Genomic DNA, 26,613 nt, shown 5'->3' on the forward strand with positions numbered 1-26,613 from the left:
TTTTTCAGCCTATATGTAGTTTGCTCCATGTCCTTTCTGATAACCAGCTTTGCTTTCAAATACCTCTGTCCTTCCTGCCTATATGTTGCATCCTCTAAATGTGCTGCCTGGTCCCAGTGTCCTCTGGTCCAGCTGAAGGAGGGATGAGCACCTCATCTCCCAGAGAACCAGGTCAACCCACTGTTTCTGTTTGGCTTTTGAAGGTACGAGCACTGCAGCGACCTCCCCTTGGTGTGAAGATAGTGATTGAAGCTGTCTGCATAATGCAAGGAATAAAGCCCAGAAAAGTGGCAGGAGAAAAGATAGGTACCAAGGTGGATGATTACTGGGAGCCAGGCAGGGCCCTTCTCCAGGACCCCATGCAGTTCCTGAACAGCCTGACTGAGTTCAATAAGGTAAGCAGTGGCAGAAGGAGGCTGTGACTGGAATCAGATACTGCCTTACATACATCCTTCTCATACAATAAAACTTAGACCTCCTTGTGGGCAACACCCTTCAGCAGCACTGAGGAGGAGGGAATATTTGGCCTGGAAGTGTCAGCTCGCTGCACTTCATTGCCTTGGGCACACAGGTCCTCCCCTTCTGTCCCTCTTCTTTTTCATGTTGAAGAGCTGGATGGAAGTGGTATGGGAAGGGACTTGCCCAGTCCCACAGCTGTGCCTCCCAGGCCTGAACATGCAGCAATTTAACTCCTCTTGCTCCAGCGTGATGAATTAACCACCCTGTCAGCTCCTGGGCCAGGCTGCTTCCAGTGAGGGAAGCTCTTTGAGATTTTTCTTAATCAGATCTATAGTATGCTCATCACTGATCTCTTTTCTCTTTCACTCTTCCTTGCAGGACAATATTTCAGACAGTGTGATCAAGGCCATCCAGCCTTACATAGACAATGAGGAGTTTCAGCCAGCTGCCATTGCTAAGGTCTCCAAAGCCTGTACCTCCATCTGCCAGTGGGTGCGTGCCATGCACAAGTACCATTTTGTATCCAAAGTCGTGGAGCCCAAGCGGGTAAGAGACCATGTGACCCAGTTGCTTTAGGTTTTTGGGAACACAGTACTAACAGCTCTCTTCTGCAGGAGATGCTGGGAATCAACATGTTCTGCAAATCAGGACAATGTTCAGACCAAGCCTTAGCAGAGCCAAAGCCTCAAACCCCATTAACATGATAAAATAGAAGAAATCAGCCTATAATATTCTGAGACATAAGCAATACTTTGTTTTTACTGCTTAGTTCCTGACTCAGCATGAACTGTACTTACAGAAACTTTCCCACATCTCATTAGTGTTTCAGCCATAATCCTCTCCAAGCCTAGTTATTTCTTTATTATAAGTTTGGAGCAAGCAGAGAAACTTTCCTCCCCTTCACCAGTAGGCCACATCCTGAGGTTGTATAAGCTGACACAGGCTCTTGGCTTTTTGGAGCTATGCAAAAATGCCCTCCTTGCCCTTCTCTTTAGTCCTAGGTTTGCAGGACAGTCCCCTGGAGTTAGGCAGGTCAACCTTTGTCATCCAGGCATTAGATTGACTGAGATACCAGTAGCTAGTGCTTATCAGCAAGCACTTTTATGCAAAACCAACTCTTGCTCCAAGGTCTCTAGCTTTTGGGGGAAGAGCCTGGCCACATGCCCAACATGCCCATTGTTTCCTTGTGCATCTCTCCAGCAAGCCTTGAGGGAGGCAGAAGAGGACCTGCGTGCCACACAACTTATCCTGGATGAAGCTAAGAAACGCCTGAAGGAGGTTGAAGATGGCATTGCTTTGCTGCAAGCCAAGTATGACAGCTGCAAAGCCAACAAGGAGGAGCTGGAGAGGAAGTGTGAGCAGTGTCAGCAGAGACTGGGCCGTGCTGATGTGGTAAGGACAGAACTGGGTTCTGCCTGCTTGCGTAAGGCAACCGCCTTCAGATCAAGCAGCACAGTGATGAAAACGTTCATGTGGCTGCAGCTCACAGTAGTTCTAGGTTGAGGGTGGCTGGCTAGATCTCAGCAGCACAACAAGACTGGGAAGCTAAGCTTTTCACTGATGTGAAAAGCTGCTGTCCTCCTGTGCACAGCTTGTTCAGCTAGGAATGGGTCTCCAGGACAGCTGAGAGCAGCCCAGTAATCGCAGGATTAAGTGCTCAAAGCCGGGAACAAAATTCAGAATATGTCAGGGGCCACCCCAACCTCTGGTCACTGAAGTCACCTGCAGAACTACTAGAGAGTAGCAGGTCTGGGACACAAGGTTAGACCACACAGCAGCTCTCACATGTGCAACTTATCCCACAGCTCATAAACAGCCTGGCTGATGAGAAGGTGCGCTGGCAGGACACTGTGGAGAGCCTGGATGACAAGATCAACAACAGCTCTGGGGATGTGCTGTTTGCAGCTGGCTTTGTGGCCTACCTGGGCCCATTCACAGTAAGTGTGCAGTGCTCCCTGTGAGGCACATGGTTAGCAGCTCTGCTATCCTGGGCAGGGAAAATAGGACACAAGGGTGCAAGATCCTTCCTGGATCTCTTTCCATTTGTGCCAGAGGCCGCACAAGGCCTCATTTGAATGGGAATTGAATTTTGAATTGAGTTTATATGCTAGCAGCATACTAGCTGCAACTAAAAGAAAGGCTATGGTGGTGTTTCTCATGGCAGGGAGACTATCGCATGGCACTCTCCAAAGAGTGGATGAGGGAGCTGGCAGAAAACAGCATCCCTCACAGCACAGAGGCAAACCTCATCAGCACCCTTGGAGACCCTGTGGAAATACGGTCCTGGCAGGCAAGTTGTAGAAAGACTCAACATCTGAGGCTGAAGGGGCCTCAAGCAAAGACTAAAACACTCAGCTCACTATTCAATACCATCACCTGTACCAAAGGACAGGCCCCAAACCAAATAGCTGGATAACAACAATGCAGCTCCATATTGCAAGTCTGGAATTGCTGCTGGGCTCCTTGCATGAAAGAACAGGACCTGGGCATCAGCCTTGACCTGTAAGGCTTGCCCTTTACAAACCCAGGCCCAGAGCCAAGCCCTGGCCATAGGCTGCCCAAGCCTGACCCTGCAGCACAGCTGCACCCCAGGGCTCAGCTACTGCTGGCAGAGCTGCAGCCCTAGCTCCAGCTGCTGGCAGAGGTACCCCCTCACCACCATGCCCTGTCCATCCCCCTGGGACCATTTGGGTCAGGACAGCAGGGACTTCTCTGTGGTCACCTGTGTCCTGCTGCCAAGTGTCCCAATAACTTTTTCTACCCCATTAGATTGCTGGTTTACCAAATGACACCCTGTCTGTGGAGAATGGGGTAATAACTCGATTCTCCCTGCGCTGGACTCACTTCATAGACCCCCAAGGACAATCAAACAAATGGATCAAGAATCTGGTAAGAGCTGTGGGGAGAAAAGCCAGGTCCAACAGGATAGGGGAAGCAGCTTTCTGTCAGGAGCCGTACAGAGCAACCTCAGGCTTCAGGCTCTACAGTTGCAAAACCCCACACCTTCCCAGCCCAGCCTCACAGCCAGACAGGCTCCACATCCACATTAATCCCAGGTGTTTCCCTTCTTGGGGAAAGCAGCACCAGGCAGGAAGAACCCTGGTATAAGCAAGTGAGGCATCAGATTCCCATTGTAGGAGACTCAGAACAACAGCATCTCCCATAATGGTCTTTCAGATCCCTAGAAAAGAAGGGAGGCATTACCTGACTAGTGAACCCAGTCACTGCTGCCAAAGTGCTGAGAACACTAACCACCATCTCTTCTCCAGTGAGGCACTCACTGTCCTTTTGAAGGATCAGGCAGAAATCTCAGGCAGCTGCTCCTGTTTTGCTCCCTGAGGACTTTTACCACCCACCTGCTCTCACTTTGCAGGCAAATGACTTCTGAGTGTGTGGGACTCCACAGGGGTACAGCTCTCTGAAGGAGTTTCTCCCCATTCCCAACCTCTTCTGCTGCTTCATTGAGCTGTGCCTGCAGACATGGGCTAAACTTGCCAAAATAGCCAAAGTCAGTCAAGAAAGAAACCAGATTATTTTCACTGCTCCAGGGAGCTAAATCAGCCCAGTGAAAGGTGTATCAGTGACCAGAGCTGGATGTGCAGGTGGGCATCCAGAGACATTACAGAGGGCCTGCCCTCCCCTGTTGCCTTTCAGGAGAAGGAAAACAGCCTGGAGGTAGCCAAGCTGAGTGATCGGGACTTCCTCAGCACTCTGGAAAATGCCATTACCTTTGGGAAGCCCTTCCTGCTGGAGAATGTTGGCGAGGAGCTGGATCCAGTCCTTGATCCTGTCCTGCTGAAAGAGGTCCTATATCCCACCTTGGAAAGAAGGGGCAGTGGGTACCTGACTGAGCTGTAAGGGGGTATCTGGCCGGGGTGCCGTGGTATGTTGTGGGTTTGTAAATCAACCTGGGCAGGCAGAACTCATGTGGATGGTGCTTATCATATGCTCCTATGTCTTGGCCAGGGCTCCAACACACTGACAACCTTCTGCATGCTCTGGTCTTTTTCTAGCAGGCATCTTTGCCTGGGAGACAGGGCCATGGAATACAGCTGCTGTATTCAGGTTCAGGCCCTCAGGTCAGCCAGGTGGCTTTGAGCTCCTCTGTTCTGGGAACCTTCAGACTCTGTTCTCACTGCACAGTCCAGGACACAGCAGGATGCCTTCTCTCATAAGAGGTAGCCATCCCTTCCTCTATTTGTCCTTCTCTGGTACAGACATTTAAACAGCAAGGCAACACTGTGCTGAAGCTGGGGGATTCAGTGATCCCCTACCATGACGATTTCAAGATGTATATCACCACCAAGCTGCCCAACCCTCACTACAGCCCTGAGGTCTCCACAAAGCTCACCCTCATCAACTTCACCCTCTCACCCAGGTACCTGCTTACCCCTGTATCTGCCTATGCTGCTCAGTCTCATTCCTTGCAGTCCTCATACCCATGGGCCTGTTGCCCACCATCCTCTCCATGGCTTTTGTTGCAGTGGCTTGGAAGACCAACTGTTGGGAGAAGTGGTGGCTGCAGAGCGACCTGACTTGGAAGAAGATAGAAACCAGCTGATTGTTAGCAATGCCCAGATGCATCAGGAACTGAAGGAGATAGAAGACCAGATCCTTTATCGACTCAGCAGTTCTGAAGGAAACCCTGTAGATGACTTGGAGCTCATCAAAGTGTTGGAGGCAGCCAAGCTGAAGGCAGGAGAGATCCAGGTCAGAAGTGGAGGTGCTCTCTCCCGGCAGCTGTGCATCCCCTGCTGGCACTGCACTAACCATGGCATCTCTTCTGTCCTTCAGGCCAAGGTTGCAGTGGCAGAGCAGACAGAAAAGGACATCAATATCACTCGCATGGAGTATGTGCCCGTAGCTGTCCGCTCACAGATCCTCTACTTCTGTGTCTCAGACCTGTCCAATGTGGACCCCATGTACCAGTACTCACTCGAGTGGTTCCTCAACATCTTCCTAATGGGAATCCGTAACTCTGAGAAAGCAGGTACCTGCCCAGAGCAGCACCTTCCTACCCTCTTCCTCACCCCACATTCCTGATCTAGCAGCAGTAGAAGCTCAGACACCTTCAGAGTGAAGGCAAACGTGGCCACTTGCATTGGCTCTCAGCATGGTCCAGAGCTACCCATTTATGTCCACACAGCAAGTGAAGATGTGGTGACAGCGCACTGTCCATTCGCTTCATACTACTTTGCTGCTGCCCTGTCTGGCCAGGTGGGAGGTGTATTGGTGCTGGCCATAGGCAAGGTACATGCCATCCCAGTCTTGGTATGGCTCTGATTGTCACCAGGCTGCCTCCAGCACAGTCCCTGGGGCAACTTTCTCTGCCCAGCAGTGTGTGTCAGCCGGGGATGGTGGCTGTGCCGCTGCCATGGTGCAGTGTGAGTTCCCTCCCAGTGCTGGGGCACTGAATCACAGCCTTGTGCTTTCACTGGGGTTTCTGCACCAAGTCTATGTTTGAGAGCAGCATATGTTCTTCCTGGGCAGGCTGTGGGTGTGCCCCTGTGACCTGGAGCTGATAGCTGATGTGCAGAGCACATGGCACCCACCATAGGTTGTTGCCTTTTTTTCAGATACGCTGGCAGAGCGGATTGTGAACATCAACAACTACATCACTTTCAGTCTCTACTGCAACGTGTGCCGTAGTCTCTTTGAGAAGCACAAGCTCATGTTTGCCTTCCTGGTCAGCGCCCGGATTCTGATGAATGATGGGAAAATCGATATGGTGAGCAAGTCACCTTAGTCCTTGATGGGATCCCATCAAAGGAGCTCAAGCCCAGCCTATTCAGCCCCTAGAATAGTGTCAGGTGGAAAAGGTTCCTTGTTCCCTGGGGCTGGGGACAGGCTTGACAGCTTGGTGGGCAAACACAGGGTCTCTGTCTTCACTCAGCTCTCAAACTGTTCCTGTGTCTACATGCAGAGCTGCCTATCCTGAAACACATGCAGTTTTTGCCAGTTTGCTGCCAGACTCCTGCAAAGATCTGTGGGCTCAGAGGGAGCAGGTGGGCTTTAGCAGAGTGGCAGCTGAACAGTCACTATGTTGATCTCACCAGACCTTCCAGTTCACTTACTTCTTGACATACACACCAGGCCAGGAGAGCAGCCAGAAAGATACTACAGATTTTAGTTGGATATGGCACAAACCCATGTGCCTCAGGCTCAGGCAGGTAGGCTATAATCCATAACCACATCCTATCCTGTTCCCAGGATGAGTGGCGGTACCTGCTGTCAGGAGGCGCCATAAAGGAGATGAAGGACAACCCAGCTCCATCCTGGGTGAATGAGAGAGCGTGGGGAGACATCCTGGCCTTGAGCAGCCTGAAGAATTTCTCTGACTTTGACAGTGATTTTGCAGCCAGCATTCCAGAATTCAGGGCCATTTTTGACAGTCCCAACCCTCACAGGCAAGTGTCCCCTGCTTTGTCAGCTTATCTCTACTGCACCTGGCAGTAATGGCATCCCAGGAGAGCAAGAGGAGCCAATACAGCCACAGTGCCAGCTCTGCTCCCAGTGCAGTGCCGTGCTAGGAAGAGGACAAGGCACTGCCTCATGAGTGACCCTTGCTTGACCAAGGGCCACACAATGCCTCACCCCGGGAGTATCCAGTGCTTCCCCAGTGGAAGCAGCTCTCACTTGCCTGCTGATAGTTTCAGAGCTACAGACAACCTCAACCAAGGGACTGGAAGGTCCTTTCCCCTTCTGAAAGCCCAGTGGCTTCCTGCAGGCAGTACTTCTTGAGAAGCTGTGGGATCTGGCACATCCCCCAAGAATGCACCTAATTGCTTTGCAGAGAGCCCCTGCCCGGGAAGTGGGAAACTGGACTTGATGCCTTCCAGAAGCTGCTGGTTCTGCGGTGTCTGCGGGGAGATAAGATCACCAACGCCATGCAGGACTTTGTGGTGCTGAACCTGGATCAGCGCTTCATTGAGCCGCAGGTAACCAGCCAAGAGGAAGCACTGCTGGGGGCTGGAGTGGAGCAGGAGGCCTTGAACTTGTGGTAAATGGGCCATCAGCATTTTCCAGTTGCAGTGAGGGTGCTTGTGCCTCTCTGCAGCTGCAGTGTTCTTTGCACAGCCACGAAACACCTATGTCTTAGTTGAGGGATATCCTTCCTAAAGTCCTCCAGTTAAACTGCACTGGGAGGGGGCAGGCAGTGCAGATGTACAAGGGAAGAGTTTGAATCAGAAAGGGGAAAGTGGTTCCTGCCTTGGCACCCGCTGGTTCCTTGGAGAGGAGCTGGAGGCCAGGCAGGGTGAGGAGGTGCTGTGTGGACCTACTATGGCTCCTCCCCTCTGACAAATTCTCTGTGTTGCAGACCACTGACCTTTCAGTCGTCTTCAAGGATTCCACTGCCACCACCCCTCTGGTGTTCGTGCTGTCCCCAGGCACTGACCCCGCTACTGACCTCTACAAGTTTGCTGAAGAAATGAAGTTCACACAAAAGCTCTCTGCCATTTCTCTGGGCCAAGGACAGGTAAGCTGCCAGTGCACACCTGGAGCAAGTGTCCTGCTGGCACTCCCACTGATCTCACCAAGCTCCAAGTAGGTTAAACATCCTTGGCAGCATTGTGAGAACATCCCCCTGGTGCTAGGCCCTTACTCACTGGCTTGCTGGCAGAAGGAGCCAGGTTGGGGTGGGGTATGCAGCAGTTCCCACTATAGTGCCCTCTAACTTCCCAAATCCATCCACAGTTCTTTCATTCCCTCTACCCCCCCTCACAGGCTTGTATAACTTGTCAAAAATCTTTGCTGTTCCATTGGACAGCAAAGATCCAGCTGAACCATGGCAGCAAAGCCAAGCCCTAGCTCTGGACAGTTGCTTCCAGACAGACCTTCCACCCAGCTGCTGCTTCCCTGTCCAGCTCAGGAGGGCACAGCCCACCATGGGCCAGGGTCTCTGAGCTCTTTCTGTCTGCCTCCACAGGGTCCCCGTGCTGAAGCCATGTTACACAGTGCCATGGAGCAGGGCAACTGGGTCTTCTTCCAGAACTGCCACCTGGCCCCCAGCTGGATGCCCTCACTAGAGAGACTCATTGAGGGCATTGACCCCACCAAGGTGAGCTGTTTTACTGAGCAGGTGCCCACTCTGAGGATAACAGGCAGGAGGCTGGAGCCCTGGGAAGAACCCAGATCTAGTTCAGTCCCATGCACAGGTTCTCCATAGAACAGGAGGGTCAGTGCATGAGCAGCTGCAGGGGCTGTGTCTGCACCCTCTGAGCATTTGCTGCCTTCTGGATTTCCAGGTGCATTCGGACTTCCGTGTCTGGCTTACCAGTCTACCAAGTAACCACTTCCCTGTGTCCATCCTCCAGAATGGCTCCAAGATGACCATTGAGCCCCCCCGTGGGGTCAAGGCCAACCTGCTCAAGTCCTACATTAGTTTCAGTGATGACTTCTTGAATTCTTGCTCCAAGGTGAGACCAAGGTCATGATTTGGTTTGCTGTCCCCACTCCATGCTTGCTCCAATGTATGCTCTCCACCTGGATGTTGCTCCTCTCCATGCATTGATCTTCTTGCTCATTCGAGCACCCGTGTGTTAGAGAAAGGCTGGAGGTATTGCTCAATCTCATATCTACTCTCTCATGAGCCACTTAGAAGTTTTACTTTGAGAAACAGAAGCAACAGGCTTGTAGAGGCCTGATATAAGGTACTTGCAGCTCTCTCTAAGCAAGGAGCAGGCCATGACCTCTCCCAGCACAGCAGCCTGCCTGAGGTTTTCTCCTCTCTCCAAGTTCTAGTTGGCACTGCTGAATTGACACATCTCCTCTGCCAGGCACCATCAGTCCCTGACTCCAACCCAGAATGTCTCTTCCTAAGCTGAGCAACTCCTTTCCCTGCTTCCCCACCCACAGGTCACAGAGTTTAAATCGTTGTTGTTGTCACTTTGTTTCTTCCATGGGAACATGCTGGAGAGGAGGAAGTTTGGGCCTCTGGGGTTCAATATCCCCTATGAGTTCACTGATGGAGACCTCCGTATCTGCATCAGTCAGCTGCAGATGTTTTTGAATGAGTATGCAGACATCCCCTACAAGGTAAGAGCTGCCCCTCCTGTGTGGGAACAGGCTCGTGATGCAGGAGTGGGTTGGAAAGCCATGTTGGCGTCCCTTGCAGGTTCTCAAGTACACAGCTGGGGAGATCAACTATGGTGGCCGTGTGACCGATGACTGGGACCGGCGCTGCATCATGAGCATTTTGGAAGATTTCTATAAGCCTGAGGTTTTAAACCCTGACTTTGCCTATTCTGAATCAGGCATCTACAAGCAGATCAGTACCTCTTCTGACCTCAGTGTAAGTGCTCAAGTCAAAAATTGCAGCTCATAAATCCAGGGGGATCGTCACAGTGCAAAGGGGATCTCTGCTCCCTGAAACCCACTGCATTTCCAGTTCCCTGGGGGAATATAAGTTTGTGAGAACCTGGGAATCTTCAGCTGCTCTTGGCCTCTCAGTCTGTGTGGATTCCTCTCCAGGGCTACCTCCAATACGTCAAAGGCTTGCCACTCAACGACAGCCCAGAGCTCTTTGGTTTACATGACAATGCCGACATCACCTTTGCTCAGAATGAGACCTTTGCTCTGCTGGGGGCCCTTTCACAGCTGCAACCCAAGACCATCACAATGGGAGGCCGTAGCAGGGAAGAGGTGGGTGCCCTGATCCTGTCAGTGCTCTGGCAGCCAGTGCCTAGTGAGGGCAGTGACCATGAATATCAGCTCTCATGCAGGTGCCACCCTGCCTGCTGGGTGCCAGCAATGGCACTGCCATCCTAGTGTTAGCTCTACCACTTCTTGGCTGCCACGGAGCTGGAATAGAAGGATGCTCACCCATTTGCCTTCCTTTTAGATAGTGGAGGAAACCTCCAAGGACATCTTAGCAAAGGTGCCCGTCCCCATGAACCTGCAGGAGGTGATCCGCAAGTACCCGCTGCTCTACGAAGAGTCCATGAACACTGTGCTGGTGCAGGAGGTGATCAGGTAAAAGCCCTGTGGGACCAGCAGCAATGTGCTGGGCACAGCAGTGGGGTTGGCAGCTACACTAACAGCTATGTTCTCCAAGACAGGACCTTTGGCTGATCCTTGTCCTATGGGGATTGATCTGTGTCTCCATCTGCTCCTGTCAACAATTCAGGGCTGGGGGCACAGCTGTGAGATGCCAGTTAAGAGGAATAGGGCTGGGGGAGCTACATAGAGGAGCTTCATTCGTGTACAGAGATATCCATACCTTCTCTGGGCAGATACAGGCGATAAAACCACTGCAGAGTTCCCTGCTCCCTCTGCTCTTTCCCTGTAGGTACAACAAGCTCCTGGAGGAGGTTTCTCAGTCTCTGAACAATTTGCTGAAAGCTCTCAAGGGCTTGGTTGTGATGTCCTCCCAGCTGGAGCTGATGGCTGGCAGCTTGTACAACAACATTGTTCCCGAGATGTGGAATGCCAAGGTACGTGGCCTAGCCAGCCCAGCTGACCACCAGAGCTCACCAAACCAGGGGGGAATGGGTCATCAGCCACCACTGCTGGACTGGGCTGTGTCACGTGGAGCTGGCTCTCATTCCCTGGCACAGAGATATCTCCTGCCTAGTGCAGCTCACAGATTTCCCCCTGGGCTCTGGGCAGCTGTCAGCAACTGGAGCACAAGGTCTAGGCTCCTTGACTGCACTCAGCATCTCCTTGTATGGGTGCCCCACAGGCCTATCCGTCGCTGAAGCCTTTGGCATCCTGGGTGAATGACTTGGTGCAGCGCATTGAATTCCTCCAGAACTGGATCAGCCACGGAATCCCCTCTGTGTTCTGGATCAGCGGGTTCTTCTTCCCCCAGGCCTTCCTCACAGGGACACTGCAGAACTTTGCCAGGAAGTCTGTAATTTCCATCGACACCATCTCATTTAGCTTTAAGGTCAGTAAATTAGGTGGAGGCTTTCAATGTTTTTGGAATCTGCTACTACAAGGCGACAAAGGCAGCAGTTCTCCCCCTGACCTGCCCAAGAGGTGGAGCCACCAGCTGCACAGCTGCCCAGGGACCCATCATCCCCTTTGTGCTTGAATACACCCACTCCCACTGCTGGACATCTCCCCACGGCTGGCAAAGGCTTCTCTGCCTCTCCAGGCCTGCTCACATCCCTGTCCAAGAACTCTGTCGCAGACTGGCCCACAAGATGTGACCTGCCAACAAATGCAGCCCTGCTTCTCTGAGAGCTGAGGCAGGCTCCCCTTTGGCAGCACTGGCTTAACTAAGAGCAGCTTGCAAGGCTTTTTAGGGCTTAGCCAGTGACCATGGCCACTTCCCTGGCAGGTCATGAAGGAGTCGGTGAGGGAACTGAAGCACCAGCCCGATGTGGGCTGCTACATCTATGGCTTGTTCCTGGAAGGCGCCCGCTGGGACCCTGAAGCGTGTCAGCTGGCAGAGTCCCGCCCCAAGGAGCTCTACACGGAGATGGCTGTCATCTGGCTGCTGCCTGTCCCCAACCGCAAGCCTCCAGAGTCCGGCTCCTACCTGTGCCCCATCTACAAGACTCTCACCCGTGCAGGTAAGTGCCCTAAAGGCAGATCTCCAGGAGCACAGGAGCTGCAGGACAGCTAGAACGGGCAGCTGGAGTTCCTCCTGCCATACACAGCCATGGAGTGAGGCACTGTTGGGTGAAGCCATCCAGGGAACACTAAGATTTCTTCTGCTCTGGTTGTGGAGATGGAGCAGCCAGGCATGGTGGCTATGCAGCAGTGCACCTGGCCAGGCTCCCCTCAAGCCCAGGAGTGTGTTTTTCCCAGCCCTGCTATGCCTGTCACCTGCTGCAGGGTGGAGACAGGGGCTCCTGGATGGAGGTCACTTGTCTGGGACTTCCCTCTCAGTGTGCAGCAGCACCACCCTCTTGCTCTTGCTTTCCACCATTACAGGCACACTGTCAACAACAGGCCACTCCACCAACTATGTGATTGCTGTGGAGATCCCTACGGACAAGCCACAGAAGCACTGGATCAAACGGGGCACAGCCCTGATTTGTGCCCTGGACTTCTAGCCAGGAAACCCACGCACCCAGCCAGTCCAGGAACCCATCGCAGCTGAGGGTCTTAGCCAGGCTGCTGCCTCCCTCCTCCTGCCTTCCTCCTGTTGAGGTGAGTCCTGTCCTCCTGCTGTTGAGGTGTGCTGGGCCACTGCCCTCCTCTCCTTCTGCCCTCCTCCATAATGTGTGTCAATAAATTGAGACTGAGTCCACCAGCAGCACAGGCACCTGGTGGTGTTGCACTCCCCCTGACTGCCTCAAGTCTTTACACCACAGAAATGCTGCCAGCAGGTGAAACATGGCCTGGAGCTGGCACTTAGTGCTCCCAGCCACACACACCCCGCTCCTTTCCCTCACAGCCCTCACCCTTGGCTGGCTATTACAGGATAGCTTTATTCCTTCAGACAGATCCATTATTTACAGCACTTGATATTAGACACAGCAAGAGACCAGAAGGATTTTCTTTCCTTCAACAAATACCAAAAGAACTGTTTCATTCCATAATCAAGATCCGTACACATTTGGAAAAATTCAGTCCTCTCCTGGGGCAGCTCTGCCACAGGAGGTGTCTGGAGGGCAGTGTTCACCTCTGACACCTCAGATTTCTGCCAGGCTGCTGGGGTCAGGCACAAGTGCATGTGCAGAGTGCTGGCAGGAGGCAGTGGGAAAGAGGCAGCCAGGCTGCACCAGCCAGCTCTAGTTAGCAGCCAGCCAGAAGCTTGGGCAGGAGGAGCTGGGGGCTCCCTCCAATGCTTCCACCTGCCACTGCTGTCCCCTTCTCACCTCCACCTCTGCACCAACCAGCCACCTCTTCCCATGCTGAGAGGCTTGACTGAGCCACATCCAGCATCCAGCCTGGCACTGTGCCCAGCAGCACCGAGGCCACCCTAAGAACCTGATCAGTTCATAATTCATGGGGTTTTCTCTGGGCACTGAGCCTGGAGCAACCCCCTGTGACCCGCAGGCACTGCCAGGGCCACGGAGCTGGTCCCAAGGAGAGCAGCCATGGCAGCAGAACCACAGACTGCCCCCAGCACCACCACAAGGCCCAGCTCTGGGGATGAGCCTACTCCCCCTAATCCAGCAACAGACCTACCATGGCCCACTGGGGAAACGCTACATTGGGGGAGGGGTGTCACCATCCCCAGGAGCCCAGGCAGCACTGGGCACTGGGGCACTACAGTGTGGGGTGGGTGCAGAAGGGGCTCTGTCCCAGAGTCACCTTGCTCCGAATGGCCAAAGCCTGTGTAGAACCAAAAATGAGTTTGAGGAAGGGAGGGAGAACGATAGAAAATACAGAATTGAACATCCCAGGGAAGCACAGAGCTAAAGGTCTGGATGCAGGACATAAGCCACAGCCAGCTGTGGCCAGCACAGCCCCACATGGGCATTGCCGGCATTCCCATACCCCCAGACCCACCACCAGGTGGGTGGGCTCTTTCCTCCCCATCAGAGTTCTGAGCCACAGCGCTGAGACACAGCCACACAGCATCTGGGCACTGCCATGGCGTGGTCAGGCAGCTGGGGCACTCCGGATTGCCTTCTGCTGCAGGGACTCCTCCAGACACATTCCTGCCTTTCACAGCTCAGGTGCAGAGGAAAATCCCACTTCCATTTGTCCCCAGGCTCCACCTTGGCCGAGGGCTTGTCACTGTGGTCCCTCTTCCAAAGGGGAACATAGATCCAAGTGTCATTGCCCAGAGGCACAAAGCCCAGGTGCTGTTCCTCACAGTCCTGGCTCCCCAGCTACTGCCGCTTGGCTTTGTACGGGCGGGAACGTTTCCGGCGATCTGGCTTCCTCTGCTTGTGCAGGCGGCCGATGCTGACTCCCTGCCGCCGGCGGACAGAGATGTTCTGCTCCACGAGGCTGGCCAGCATGCCTGCAGGGCGGAGCAAACAGACGTGGGCCTGGAGTGCTGAACTACCTCCCTCTCTTGCCCAAAACCCAGCAGTGGGCACGTCCTGAGACTGAATCAGAAGGACACACAGTGGAAACCTGGCTCCCCAGAGTGAGCGCTACCCTGTGCCCCAGGCCTGGCAGAAACAAGGAGCTGGGCAGGGTGAGCTTCCCAGGCTCCCAGCTGAGCCAAAACTCTCCACCCTCTGCCCCCTAAGCTGCACAGCACAACTCACCTTCCTGGGCCAGCATGGAGATGAAGGTACAGATGAACTCATCATAGTTGTGGGTTCTCCTCTGGTCATCGATCTACAAAGAGACAAATCTACAATTAATCCACAAGCGAGTGACAGGGAGGAAGAATTCAAGGCTAACAGGGCAAAGAACTGATCTGCCTGGCCCAGCCCATGAGCCAAAGAGACCAGAATAGGAAGGAACCCACCTCCCAGCCTAGCTTGGGCCAGTGCACAACTGGGACTGTCTCCATCCTAGTTTATATACCAGTATGTTCCATAAAAAGGACAGCTAGCAAGAGGTGAGGGTGGGCCGGGGGGGGAATCCTGCCAAGCCTTGGGGCAGACTGCTCCCATCCTGTCAGTGCTGATGTTCAACTGTGGCCCAGCCCAACACTTCACCATCCTCCTCAGTGCTGCCCTGGGGCTGTGGTCTGCCCTTGTTGGAGCTCTGCCCCGCTGGGCTGTTTGGTTACGAGGAAGGGACTCTGAATGCTTCCAATGGCTGTTCTCAGCTGAACCACTCTCTCTCCATTTTTACATAAAAACAACCCAGACATAAAGCTTTGGGAAGCTAAATCAGCAACACAAACAAGCCATCAACACACCTTGAATTTCTTCCTCTTCTCCACCTCCTCCTTCAGGCAGGCCTCATAGTTTGCAATCTCTGCCTCCACACACTTCAGCAGCGCCAGCAGCTCCTACCAGGATCAAGCAGACAAAATGTGAGCAGACCCAGGAGCTGGCAGGTGTTCCTGTCTGCACTAAGAAAGGGAGGATTCATCAAAGGAAAAAAACTCCTCAGGGGAAAACAAAGAAAGATATCAGTTCATTGTACGGAATTCCCTACAGCGAGCCGCAGGGGAGATGGGTTCTGCTTCAGCCCAGTTGTACCTGGTTCTGGGACAAGAGGGAAGGGGTGAGAAACACCCAGGGCCTGCTTCCCCTCAAAAATAAAATCCAAGAAGTTCCGTTTTGAGTAGCAGATTCTCACCAGCTGTGTTCCCTTGGCAAACTTCTGCTGCCTGAGCCTGGCTGGAGAGCACAGACAGGTCACGAAGTTACCAGCAAGCTGGGATTTGGGGCTGCAGGGTCTCACCAGCCCCTGGCCTGGAGGAGAGCACAGCTGAACACCTCAGCTGCAGAGACAGGGGCTGCACCCACTGCCGAGGCAAAGGTCCCCAAGATGATGCAAGGCACAAACCCTGCACTGCCCTGTGCCCCGAGGCATGGCTGCGACGACACGCGAGTGGGACAGCGTGCACATGCGGATCAGTCACTGCCAGCGCCGCTGCGCCTCCGGGTGAGCTCCATGCTCCCAGGGCTGTCGCAGCACAAAACTCACCTTGGGAGAATACTTTTCCCCCCCAGGGTGATCACTGGTCCTGCCAAGTCCCACCTTCTCTTTGCTGTCACTGGCCTCACTGCCCTCCTTCTCCTCCAGTTTGATCGCGACCGGAGCCTCTTCACTGGGTTTGATGGAAGAGGGGGAGCTTTTCCCCACATCTCCACAGAGAGGAAGGAAGTGTTAGGAACAAAGGACTGGCATCCCCTCCTGAAATCAAAGGGCACCTTCCTGCAGGGGAGATGCCAGCTCCCAAAGGCTGGCAGGCACCTACCTGCAGCAGCCAGTGGGCAGAACACGCCATCCTCTGTGAGATGCAGCAGCCCGGAGCTGACAATGGGCCCCAGGTCCCTGACGGCCCGGTTGTAGCGCATGCAGTCGATGCGCAGCAGCCCATCCTCCTCCCCAAAAAGCACCTTGGAGATGTGGGAGGTGACGGGGCTGGAGGGACGTGTGGGGTTGGCTGAGCGGATGGGGGAGCGCAGCGGGGAGTTGAAGGCGCTGCCAATCTCCGAGGCAGTGTCCGTGCTCTCGTTGCTGGGGGTGGGAGAGGGCTGTGAATGGGTGACCACAGCCATGGCAGCACCCCCACTGCTCGTCTTGATGGACAGGGGAATGGAAAGATCCTTTTGAGATTCCTTCAGCTTTTCAGCAAGGACGTTGATGGTGTTGGGCTGGAGGACGGACAGCTGGCCATCTGTGGCCCCCACCACATGCTCTTGCTTCACCTGCCCTTTCCTCTTGTACCTGCCCAGGAACACAGCAGGGAAGGTGAGTAGCTGGTAGAAGGAGGTGGGGGTCCAGCACAGTCTCTGCCAGCTCTGCACTCAGCAGTCAAGGCTGCCTGCTGGGATGAAACATTCCTAGCTCACCCCCGGTGCTGCCAGCTGCTCTGGCACCATGCCAACACCACTGAACTCCTCCGTCCCAGGGATCTCTACAGAGCTGGGGGGTACAGGGTGCTCCGTACCCCTGCTCTTCTTCCAAAGCCCCAAAAGAACCCTCGCTGTGACACCACCTTCCTGGCTTTCAGAGCAGTCTGAGCACACCAACACTGTCGCCAGGAGATAAACTGGCAATCTGCACTGGGGAACCAAGGTTTCTCAAAGCCCCAGAGCCTGCTGCCAATACATAGTTACACTCAGGGCAACTGAAACTGGGGGTTGGTTGTGAAGAGCTTTAGAAGGGCTTGACAAAATCCAGTGACTGAGCAGTGAAATAGCAGGTAAAGAAAGGAAAACAACTTTCAGTGCTCAGGAAAGAGATCTGGGACCCTGCAGGCAGTTCTGCCAATGTCAGCTTGCTGCCCCCTGCCCTCAGCTCAAGCTGTCACCTGATGGCTGAGTTGGTGTTATGAACTTCCTCGTCCTCATCATCATCATAGTCATCCTCATCATCTGAGTACTGCTGGTGCTGTCGGACAGGGACCCGGTTGCGGCCCACTCCTGCTGCAAGGTCTTCCTCCTCCTGCAAAACACCATTGCTGAAGGCCTGCAGGCAGTGAGGCCAGGAGGAAGAGCCCAGTGGACACATCCTTGGCCCAGCCCAACACCAGGACTCATGCCTTTTGAGAGGAGACAGAGACCCTTCCCTGTGCTCACTTAGTGATCCATATTAATGCTAACCTCCTTTGCCAGGTTAGTCTTTATTGACCCTCCCCGCTTCCAGCCTGGGTTAGTGGCAGGGCAGGCAGGCTGCAAGGCAGGGCCAGGCTTCGGGCAGCTGACAGCCGCAGTCCCACAGAGGTGAGGGACTGGAAGCACTCAGCTCTGCTCTAGTCAGACATGCTGCTGGCCTGGAGCTCCAGCCTACCTGCATGGGGGACTTGGCGTAGTTGTGGTTATCCAGGAAGGCTGGCAGCCTCTGCACGATGGGGTTGGGGTTCCCTGGAGGTGCTCCATTGATGCCAGTCGCTGATGTCTTTGGCACCAGTTTGGATTTGTTGGGTGGGCTCTGTGTGGCCATGGGGTGGCCTTGACCAGTGGGCTCATCGGTGCCATCTGCCACACAAGCACAGCACAGCCTTTCATCACCAGCACTGTCACGTTTTACTCCATGTCCTCTTGCCAACCCTTGCCCACCTCACGTGAGAGAAGAGCTCTTACACTCCACCAGATCATCACACCCACCTCCAGCTGTCACCAGTGTCCCCAGGCTTAAGCCTCCCGCTTTCATGATCTGCTGGGATGGGGGCCTACCTGGGTGGGTGCTCTCTGGAGTCATGGTCTTGCTGCTGGCTGGCTTTGCCTCTTCAGGAGGCTGAGACTCCTGAGACTTCTGGGTCTGTATCAGCTCAGGCTGAGTTACTCGGATAAGCTTGAAGGTAAAAGACAGACAGAAACTAAATGCTGGATCAGGGTGACCCAAACCACATCCCTCCCATTCAAGCACTGCAGAGCTTGAGAGGGGGAGCCAACCACCGAGTGTCCAGGTGCACAACCGACAGTGCCATGGGTGAGCCACCTCCCACACAAGCAGCAACAGGCCAAGCAGCCAGGCTGCTTATCTCCTCTTCCTAGAAGACATTTCCCAAGGCCAAACAAAACCCCAAAATTCAGGGCCCTGGCAACACAGGGAGATGCCCTAAAAACAGCCTATTGCCACCCAAGGCTCACACTTCCCCAGGGCCTGGGTTGTCCTACCTGCTGCAAGGCTTCCAACACAGTCTGGCGGTTCATCTTCAGGATGTGCAATTTGGACTCGTACTTCATTCTCCGGTCGGGCACCACGGCCATCAGGTTGAAGCGGATGTCGTGGTAGGGCTCTCTGCAGGAAGGGCCAGTGTGCTCAGCCATGGGCCAGCAAGGACAGCCGGGCCCCCAGCACAGGGCGAGCAGGCTGCCAGCCCCACCCCCAGTCCAGGTGTTGAACACCACCACACCCAAGGCTTATCCCCCAAACCAAGTCAAACCTCACACTGGCTGACGGAGCAGAGCAAGGCTGCTTCAGCCACCACACGAAACACCCCTCACAGTTATTGGCTGCATAACGTGGAAAGGGACCTGAGGAAGTCATCTGCTCCAGCAGGATCACCCAGGGCTTGTCACCAGGACCACAACCACACAGATTTTGTGTATCTCCCTAATGCTCATGCCCAAGCAACCAAAAGGTTTATCTCAGGATCCGAAGGACCAGAAGCAGAGAATGCAGTTTCTCTGTGTGCTCTAAGGCAACAGGGCAGAGCACCTGCACCTCTACACAGGTGATGTTCTCCACCCCTACTTGCACAGCTTGCTGCTCAGAGACCGCAGCTGAAAGAATTCAGGGGAAAACAGTGGAAGGCCAGTGCCTGCTGCATGGCCTGAGAGATTACCCTGCAGTGGCCAGGCCGATGCGCTCCATGATTACTCTCCTGGCTTTGTCCGTCCATTCTTCGTCCTCAGCCCATGGCCCTGTGGTAACGAGACACAGCTGGACTTGGCAAAGCAGGCCAAGGCTCCTGCTTCAGACTCCCAGAGCAGATCCTGCCATCCACAGCAGAGACAATCCCACAGCTCCCTTACATACAAGGGGGCAAGTCAAAAAGGGGTCCTTGAGGCAGAAGCATCATGTGTCAGCCCGTAGGTGGACCCTCTGCATCTGAATGGAAAAAGTGAGCTACTTGCAGGCCAGAGAGGTGAGTTGTGAACCTGAGAGTCCACAAGGGATTCACAGGCTGAGGCTCGCAGAGTCCAAGGAAATCCCACTTCTGCAGGGATCCACCTCCCGCCAGATCTAGTGTCATGCTTAAGTAAGCTAAGTACACGAAGCGGTACCTTATCAAAGGACCTGACAGATAGAAACTAAGTCCTGGCATGGATAAATAGGTGCCTGAAAGGCAGAACTGAGTAGTCAAGTTGTAAAAGAAGGGAGTAACCCAGGCAGTTCACTAGGATGTGTGTTGGGACCCAATGCCTCAACACACAGTTGTTATTTGGCACAAGGAAGAGTGAGGAAAGGACCAATTGTCCTTGTCATACCATGTTATTTCAGAGCTGCAGAAGTACCTTGTGACCCTGAGCAAGGGGGGAAAAAAATGGCAAGACTGGAAAAAGCATTTAGAAATAACTGCCTTCTAGGCACAGTTCCCAGCACTGTGCACAGGTTCCAAAATGAGCTGTGAAAACTCAGGACAAATCTGGGAGCCCTAGGAATGATTCTCTGCTAACATCAGCTGACACCAAGTAGCAATGAAGAACCACACATTTGGGCACGCCAGGGTGCTGTTCACCTGTATCAGTGAGCAGGGCCAGGCAGGCTCTTACCGTGATCAATGGGATAGACCTTCAGCCCATCCAGCTCAAACAGCCGCCCCTTGATGGGGACATAACTGACAAAGTGAAAAGCCTCCATGGTCCGCACAGCACTGATTCCATTCTGCTTCTCTGGCAGGTGCCGTGGCTCCGGCCTGTGAGGGAAAGAGGTGGGAGGTCAGGGGAGAGTCTGTCTCCTCCAGTGAGAAGGATCTGGAGGCACCCCCTACTCACCTGGCATGGCTGTTGTGGGCCTTGGCCAGCTCCGGGGCATTGCCAATGGCATAGCCTTTGCTCTACAGCCAACAGCAAGAGAGAAAAACAGCTGAGAAGTGACAGGAAATAAATAAAATGCTTCACCAACCACCTGCCCACTCCCTCCCTCCCTCCATCTACAGGACCAGGACAGCAACATTCAGGCATACGCTTTGCTTTTCCGAGTTACAGATAAAGCCCAAGATGGAAAGAACACACAATTTCTACTGAAGAAATTACAGCTAGAGAGAAACACTGACTTCATAACAGGTCTGAAGGGAGGAGAGAGGACTTTTGATCATGGGGAGTAACATGATAGAAGGCTCAGAGCTGTGCCCAGCCCAAGGGGGCCAAGGCTCTGAGCAAGGCAAGGCAGGGACATGAGAGAGAAGAGGCAATTTTGCTGCAGGGTGCAGCCACAGAGGGCAGGGAAGGAACAGCTTGTTAGAGCATCACTCAGAGAGGGAGCGAGAGAAACATCACATCACCCGTGCACAGCCCCGCCCCTACCTCAGGGCTAAAGCCTTTAGTGAAATCCTTCATGCGGCTCAGAGTGGGGCCCAAGTCAACATTGTTGCAGTTCAGGAGGACGCTCAGCAGGGCATGGGTGGCACAGGAGTTGGGGATCAGCTGGAGGATGACACAAGGACCAGCTTAACCAGCAGGAACAAGGCAGCCCTTCAACAACCCCTCAGCACTGATATCAATTGAAAAGTACTGATGCAAGAACCACTTGTGAGAGCAGCTACCCAACCTCACCATGCCCCACAAGCACCTGCCCACAGTGCAGGCCACAGCCTCACAGCCCTCACTGCATTCCCTCCAACCTGGAGCTCAGGGAAGACATTCCCAGGAAAAAGGTGCTGTCCCATGACCCGCAAGAGCAGTGCAGCCTCTCAGCACCAAGCTGCTTCCCTGAGGTGTCACAGGAGACACCCCCCCACACACCTTTCCATCACCTCCAGCCTACCTGGTGAGCAAAGAACATGTTATTAACGATGTCATCATCGATCACCGACGTCTCATCCACCAGCGTGGAGACCTTCCGGCGGGATCTGCGCTCCTCAATCCACTTGAACAGGAAGATGAACCCATACACGGGGCTGAGGAGAGAAGTCAGCAGCTGCAGCATGTTGGACCAACCACACCAGTGGGGCTGCACTGCCCAGTGCCAGATACCTTCTATTTCAAACCACAGGCAAAGACAGAGGAAAAGTAGAACCAGCCACTCCAGCTTTCTGGAGGTGACCACCCGTGGCACAACCCCCTTAGCCCCACATTATTCAGGACACTCTCCTGTGCTGATGCTCCAGACTCAGCCAACAATCAAGCTTGAAAACTTTGGGGTTTGACAAGTCGTAAGAGGCAGAAGACAGAGGAATGGGAAATTCCCCTCTGGACATTGACCAACCTGCAGAACAGTCACCAAGTGACCTTCCCTTTTACACCTATCTGGAATTCATTCTCAAGAGTTCAGCAATGGCTTTTAAGAAGCAATAGCCTCAAAGCCATTTCACAGCACTGGGACAGGGAGAAATCCCACGCTGCAAGAACACTGGTGGGCACTGCACCCTGCCATGAGGAGAGTGAGATGAATCCCTTGAAGTATGTCTCCCACCTGCCTGAAAGCTGACAAAGCCATCCTACCCCACCATGTATAGCGCTGATCTCCATGACTCAGATGAGCTCAAATGGGCCCCCTGAGCACCTGGCAATGAGTTCCCAAGTCCACAAACAAAAATCACACTCTCAGGCCTCTGACTTACCCTTGGCATTTGCTCTGCAGATCATAAATCTCTTCAACCTGCACTCCCTTGACCCCTGCAGACAAAGGGCAGAAGCTGGTGTAAAGCCCACCAGAAAGAACAGGGCACAAAACTGACTTCAAATAAAGGTTTCTTTGACTCACCAAAATCTTCCACCAGGAGTGTGAAAAGACCTGAGAAGGAACAAAACCAACAGGTTACTTCTATTTGGAGAAAGCAGAGAGGAAACCAGCTGCCACCATCCCCCAAAAGTCCAGTGTGGGCCCAGGCCACGTCACAGCCGAAAACCTGTGACAGAGCAGCACCAGGATCACGCTGAGTCCCAGCAGCAGAGATGTTGAGTCCTGGCTTGCTGCAGAGGTGCTCTGACTACCTTCATCTCTCCATCCCAATACATCATCCTCTTCCTCAACAGGACCTGATCCAGCCCTCTCCTGCCAGAGCCCAGTGCAGCTAGACCTGCCTTCAGACCCTGACCCACTGCAGATGACCTGCCAACAAATAAATCCCCACCATGAGCAGCAACAGGGAGCACCTGAACAACACATAGACTTCCAAACACAGAGGAAAATGGTTGAATAGATCACAGGACATTTTAAAAGAAGGCAATTTCTGTTCTTGTTAGTGAAAGACAGACAGTGAAGAGAAAGCAGCTCACAGCAATAGGGCTGCAGGGAAGTCTGAGGGACAAAAGGCAGGTCTTCATCTCCCTCTTTCTTGGGGGACCAAATCTAAGAGCCTGACTCCAGTGACTACAAGATTCCCTGCAGCAGGACATAACCAGGGATACAGAGAACAGCAAGGAGACCAAAAGATTATCAGACATCAGCAACTGTGCAGCAGCCACCACTGTGATGCCAAAGCAAAGCAGTCAGCCCAATTTCCAGGCAGTCACCCTGCACATGGAGTTAGCGAGCTCGAGACTGGAATAACAAAACTGCTTCTTCAGCTCCCACACAAAGGCTGATAAAAGCCCAGGAAGAAGTCCAGGGAATACAAATAAGAAGGATTAAATCCTGAGAAACATCCCTGTAAGCAACGGATTTAAGGACCCTGAAGGAAGTGGTTCAGTTAAGAAGACAGGAGCACAACGGGCTTCCACACCAAAGTTAAAATGATTAAAACAGGAAGGAAACTTCTGGGAGCAAAAAGTCTTCCCTAATTTAGCAGAAAACATCATATTTCTTACAAAATTGTCAGTGGGAAGAAATATGCTGCAGCAATAATGTGCTTCAAAGCAGTGAGAGCCTGCTCACTGTGCCACGCTCTTACACCACACCTGGTTCCTTTCAACCCTGCCTTCTTCTCCAGTTGTGTTACCTCAGTATCCCTGAAAGGCGCAGTCCTGCTGCTCCATCGCTCCTGGAGCACCCAAATCCCCATCCCAAATTATCTGAGTCATCTGGGACACATTCCCATGTTCACAAGCACACACAACAAATGCCAACAGCCCGGATGTCCCCAAGGCTCTCCCCTCTGCCCAAACCTGGATTTCTCGATCCTTCCTGACCAGAAAAGTACCCAAAGATCCCAGTCCCAAGGCCTGTGGCGAGGGCTGGGCAGCTGAAGGGATGTGCTGAAGGCTGAGAGCAGCACATGGGACACTCCCAACAGCTGTCCCAGCTGCCACCTCTGCAGCCCAACTGCCACATACCCAAATGAAACGTTCCTCGGCCTAGATTATCTCCCAAGCAAACAACCTTCCCTCACAGCTGTGAGAGTCCAAACCATGTCCTGTCTTCAGCACTGCTGTGATGAAGAAGGATTGGATGGGAATGATTTCAGAAGTTCTTGAGTACCAGCAAGGAGGATACAAAGCAGCAAAACCCAGGGTGACCTGGAGACTGAGAGCAGAAAGAACCCTTTGCTGAGCACAGGACGTGAGTGTAATTCCAGAGGTAGCAATTCCTCACTCAGTCTCAAAAACTTGCAATCCCATCCTCCAGAGCAGCTCCCACTGCAGCAACTCAGAAGTGTTAAAACAATGCTCAGACAATGCTCCAGCCAACACCAGCTCTGGCCCCCAAATCCCAACCCGTGAAACACCTCCAGGACTCCAGCACAGCTTCCACCTTTTCCAACACAGCGGGAAGGGGATGCCTGGCATCCTTCTGCTCCACGCTGGGCAGAGTGTGACACACAGGATGGGGACGCCCCCTCACAAGCTCCAAGGGACACAGGGTGTCCCCAGTGACCTGAGATCTCCAGCCAGAGCTGTTCCTGCAGCACAGGGCACCCCACGCACCCCCTCTGCCTGTTTCAGTGACATTCCAGGGTGTGTTTCCAAACGATGGCAATGCCTCACGCTGCACCTCAAGGTGTTTCAGATCTTTTCCAGGGTTTATCAGCCCCTACACACACAAAGGCCCCGTGTGCCAGTGCCCCCAAAGCCCAGGCCCCACTCTGAGCCCTCACAAAGCTCCCCCAGCCGCTTTCTCCCCACCCCTGCCCTCCACCCACACCTGCACCCCTATACCCATGCCCGGGCACCCCCTTGGCAGCTCCCCTCTCCCACCCTTTGCTCCCATTCCCTCCCTTTCCACAACTCCTGCTCTCCCCCTCTGGAGCTGCACCCCACAACTCTCCCTGCGCACCCCACACCCCCAGCCAGCCCCCCAAACCCCCACCTGCACAACCCACATCTCCACAAAAGTTCATCTGTGTGCCACATGCCCCCCAAAACCTTATCTGTGCAACCCACACCCCCAAAACTCCTCCCGTGCACCCCATGCCCCCAGCCCACCCCTCAGGGCCCCCCGGCCTGTTCCCCGCGCATCTCCCAGCCCAGGCCCCGCTTCCCGCGCGCCCCTCAGAGCCCCCTCTCCGCCCCGGCCTGTCCCTGGGAGCGCCCCCGCCTGACCCGCAGGCCTGTCCCGCTCACCGGGATCGCTCTCCAGCTCCAGCCAGCCCTTATTCATCTTCCCGCGGGCCGAGCCGCGCCGCCATGTCCGGGCCCGACTACGGGACCCGCCGTCGCTCGCACTGACGCGTCATCACCGCGCGGCGTGGCGTGACGTCACCCGGACCGCGACGCGTCGGCCCTGCGACGCCACGTGGGTCCCGAAAGGGCGGTGGCGCCTTAAAGGGACCGGAAACAGGGATCGGGGCCAGGCCTGGGTCTGGGACTAGGACTGGGAAACTAGTGGGACTGGAAAACTACTCCTCTGAAAAACGCAAGTGCGTTTTTCTTTCTGCCACAGCTTGTAGAAGACGGATGGATGTTTAGTTTATTGCATTTAAAACAACAAGCTTTGTCATGTCTCACTCCTGTTTTCTGCCAGCTGATTTATATCCTTTCCTTCCTTTCCTTGTGCTGCTACTTCTATTTATTATCCACAGTAAATAGACAATAAATATTATTTAATGAATGAATATAAATAATTAAAAATTAAATCTATTGGGCAATTTAGTTTATAGCACTTGTTGCTGAACTTTATTCCTGCAATTCTCTATGCATTGTGGTACTTCAGCACTTTTAGTTCTGCTCCTGTGTCTCCAAGGAGGATCTGCTTATTACAACACTTGACAGCACTGCTGAGTGTGTGGGCCTCTACCACAAGTTCCAACATCCCGGACTGTTTGTTGGATGGACCCCTTGCCCAGTGCTCTGACAAGGTGCATGTTGGGTGGACAGAAATACCAGGCATGATAATGTGGATGCATCTGCCTGCTGAGTTGAGGGGTTTGTTGTTGTTTTGTTTGTGGTGTTGTTTCTTGTTTTTTAAGGCTTGTGAACCAATATTCTCTACTGTAGGCAACTGTCTCTCCAGTTTGAATTCATGATTTGAAACCAGCTCCTGGAACCAGAAACTGGAAGATGCTCCTGTTTTGAGTAAAGCTTTCGTGTCAAATGGTGGCTGAAGGAGCTGGTGATGATGGTGGGGGTCAGGCTTGGCACCCTGGGCTGCCCCGTGCCGAGGGGCTGTGGGCAAGGGCTACCCAGCCTCTTCTCTCAGGCAGCCAGCAACAGGACAGGAGGACACACAGTCTTAAGATGCGCCAGAGGACATTTAGGTTGGACCTTAGGAAGAATTTCTTCATAGAAGGGGTGATTAGACATTAAAATGGGCTGCCCAGGGAGGTGGTGGAGTCACTGTCCCTGGAGGTGTTTGAGGAAAGACTGGACATGGCCCTCAGTGCCACGATGTGGTTGACGTGGTGTTTGGCCATGCGGTGGACTGGATGATCTCAGGGGTCTTTCCCAACCTAACTGGTGCTGTGACTCTGTGTTAAGGTGTGAGGGCTGCTGGCGAGGTTGTGGCCACTTGTGCTGGCCCTGACCTGGCCAGCAGCTCCACTTTCTCTGCCTCAGGAGGCTGGAAGGCTCCCAGGGCGAGCGTGCGGCCCTGCACTGCTCTTCCTTAGGAAGTGGGATAAAAATAGGAGCAGCACCAGTGGCTGTGCCTGTCCCTCCCCTCCCCGGCTTTGTTCTGCGA

General features: G+C 53.7%; 2 protein-coding genes across 4 annotated transcripts in view; one reads left to right on the top strand and one right to left on the bottom strand.

Moving 5' to 3' along the window:
- The window catches only part of DNAH1 (dynein axonemal heavy chain 1), a 68,967-nt gene extending 56,300 nt beyond the window's left edge, over positions 1 to 12,667 (top strand). Inside the window, exons 55-78 of the mRNA XM_071549726.1 lie at positions 204 to 395; positions 838 to 1,005; positions 1,660 to 1,851; positions 2,265 to 2,396; positions 2,624 to 2,749; positions 3,229 to 3,348; positions 4,114 to 4,263; positions 4,677 to 4,837; positions 4,944 to 5,169; positions 5,254 to 5,449; positions 6,036 to 6,187; positions 6,670 to 6,870; positions 7,257 to 7,397; positions 7,778 to 7,936; positions 8,387 to 8,518; positions 8,616 to 8,876; positions 9,316 to 9,495; positions 9,575 to 9,751; positions 9,931 to 10,101; positions 10,301 to 10,431; positions 10,748 to 10,892; positions 11,141 to 11,347; positions 11,744 to 11,978; positions 12,343 to 12,667. Coding sequence (XP_071405827.1) covers positions 204 to 395; positions 838 to 1,005; positions 1,660 to 1,851; positions 2,265 to 2,396; positions 2,624 to 2,749; positions 3,229 to 3,348; positions 4,114 to 4,263; positions 4,677 to 4,837; positions 4,944 to 5,169; positions 5,254 to 5,449; positions 6,036 to 6,187; positions 6,670 to 6,870; positions 7,257 to 7,397; positions 7,778 to 7,936; positions 8,387 to 8,518; positions 8,616 to 8,876; positions 9,316 to 9,495; positions 9,575 to 9,751; positions 9,931 to 10,101; positions 10,301 to 10,431; positions 10,748 to 10,892; positions 11,141 to 11,347; positions 11,744 to 11,978; positions 12,343 to 12,464 — 4,077 coding nt within the window. The 3' untranslated portion in view covers positions 12,465 to 12,667. The remainder of the gene's footprint in view (positions 1 to 203; positions 396 to 837; positions 1,006 to 1,659; positions 1,852 to 2,264; positions 2,397 to 2,623; positions 2,750 to 3,228; positions 3,349 to 4,113; positions 4,264 to 4,676; positions 4,838 to 4,943; positions 5,170 to 5,253; positions 5,450 to 6,035; positions 6,188 to 6,669; positions 6,871 to 7,256; positions 7,398 to 7,777; positions 7,937 to 8,386; positions 8,519 to 8,615; positions 8,877 to 9,315; positions 9,496 to 9,574; positions 9,752 to 9,930; positions 10,102 to 10,300; positions 10,432 to 10,747; positions 10,893 to 11,140; positions 11,348 to 11,743; positions 11,979 to 12,342) is intronic.
- Positions 12,668 to 12,828: 161 nt separating this feature from the next.
- BAP1 (BRCA1 associated deubiquitinase 1) lies at positions 12,829 to 25,170 on the bottom strand. Of its 3 annotated transcripts, none has more exons than XM_071550692.1 (17): positions 25,059 to 25,170; positions 22,321 to 22,350; positions 22,178 to 22,232; positions 21,382 to 21,514; positions 20,922 to 21,041; positions 20,391 to 20,452; positions 20,169 to 20,311; positions 19,238 to 19,316; positions 18,567 to 18,690; positions 18,123 to 18,240; positions 17,737 to 17,924; positions 17,258 to 17,391; positions 16,199 to 16,671; positions 15,979 to 16,085; positions 15,188 to 15,280; positions 14,583 to 14,655; positions 12,829 to 14,329 (listed from the first exon to the last, which is right to left on the bottom strand). In XM_071550692.1, the coding sequence occupies exons 1-17, from the start codon at positions 25,093 to 25,095 to the stop codon at positions 14,196 to 14,198; spliced, it is 2,103 nt and encodes a 700-aa protein (XP_071406793.1). In that variant the 5' UTR covers positions 25,096 to 25,170; the 3' UTR covers positions 12,829 to 14,195. The 3 variants fall into 3 exon arrangements, with proteins under 3 accessions (XP_071406793.1, XP_071406792.1, XP_071406794.1); XM_071550691.1 differs by having other exon boundaries at positions 15,925 to 16,085; XM_071550693.1 differs by lacking the exon at positions 12,829 to 14,329 and adding an exon at positions 14,343 to 14,417 and having other exon boundaries at positions 15,925 to 16,085.
- Between the last annotated feature and the right edge of the window lie 1,443 nt (positions 25,171 to 26,613).

This window comes from Pithys albifrons, chromosome 3, assembly GCF_047495875.1.
Source record: "Pithys albifrons albifrons isolate INPA30051 chromosome 3, PitAlb_v1, whole genome shotgun sequence".
Lineage (NCBI taxonomy): Eukaryota > Metazoa > Chordata > Aves > Passeriformes > Thamnophilidae > Pithys > Pithys albifrons.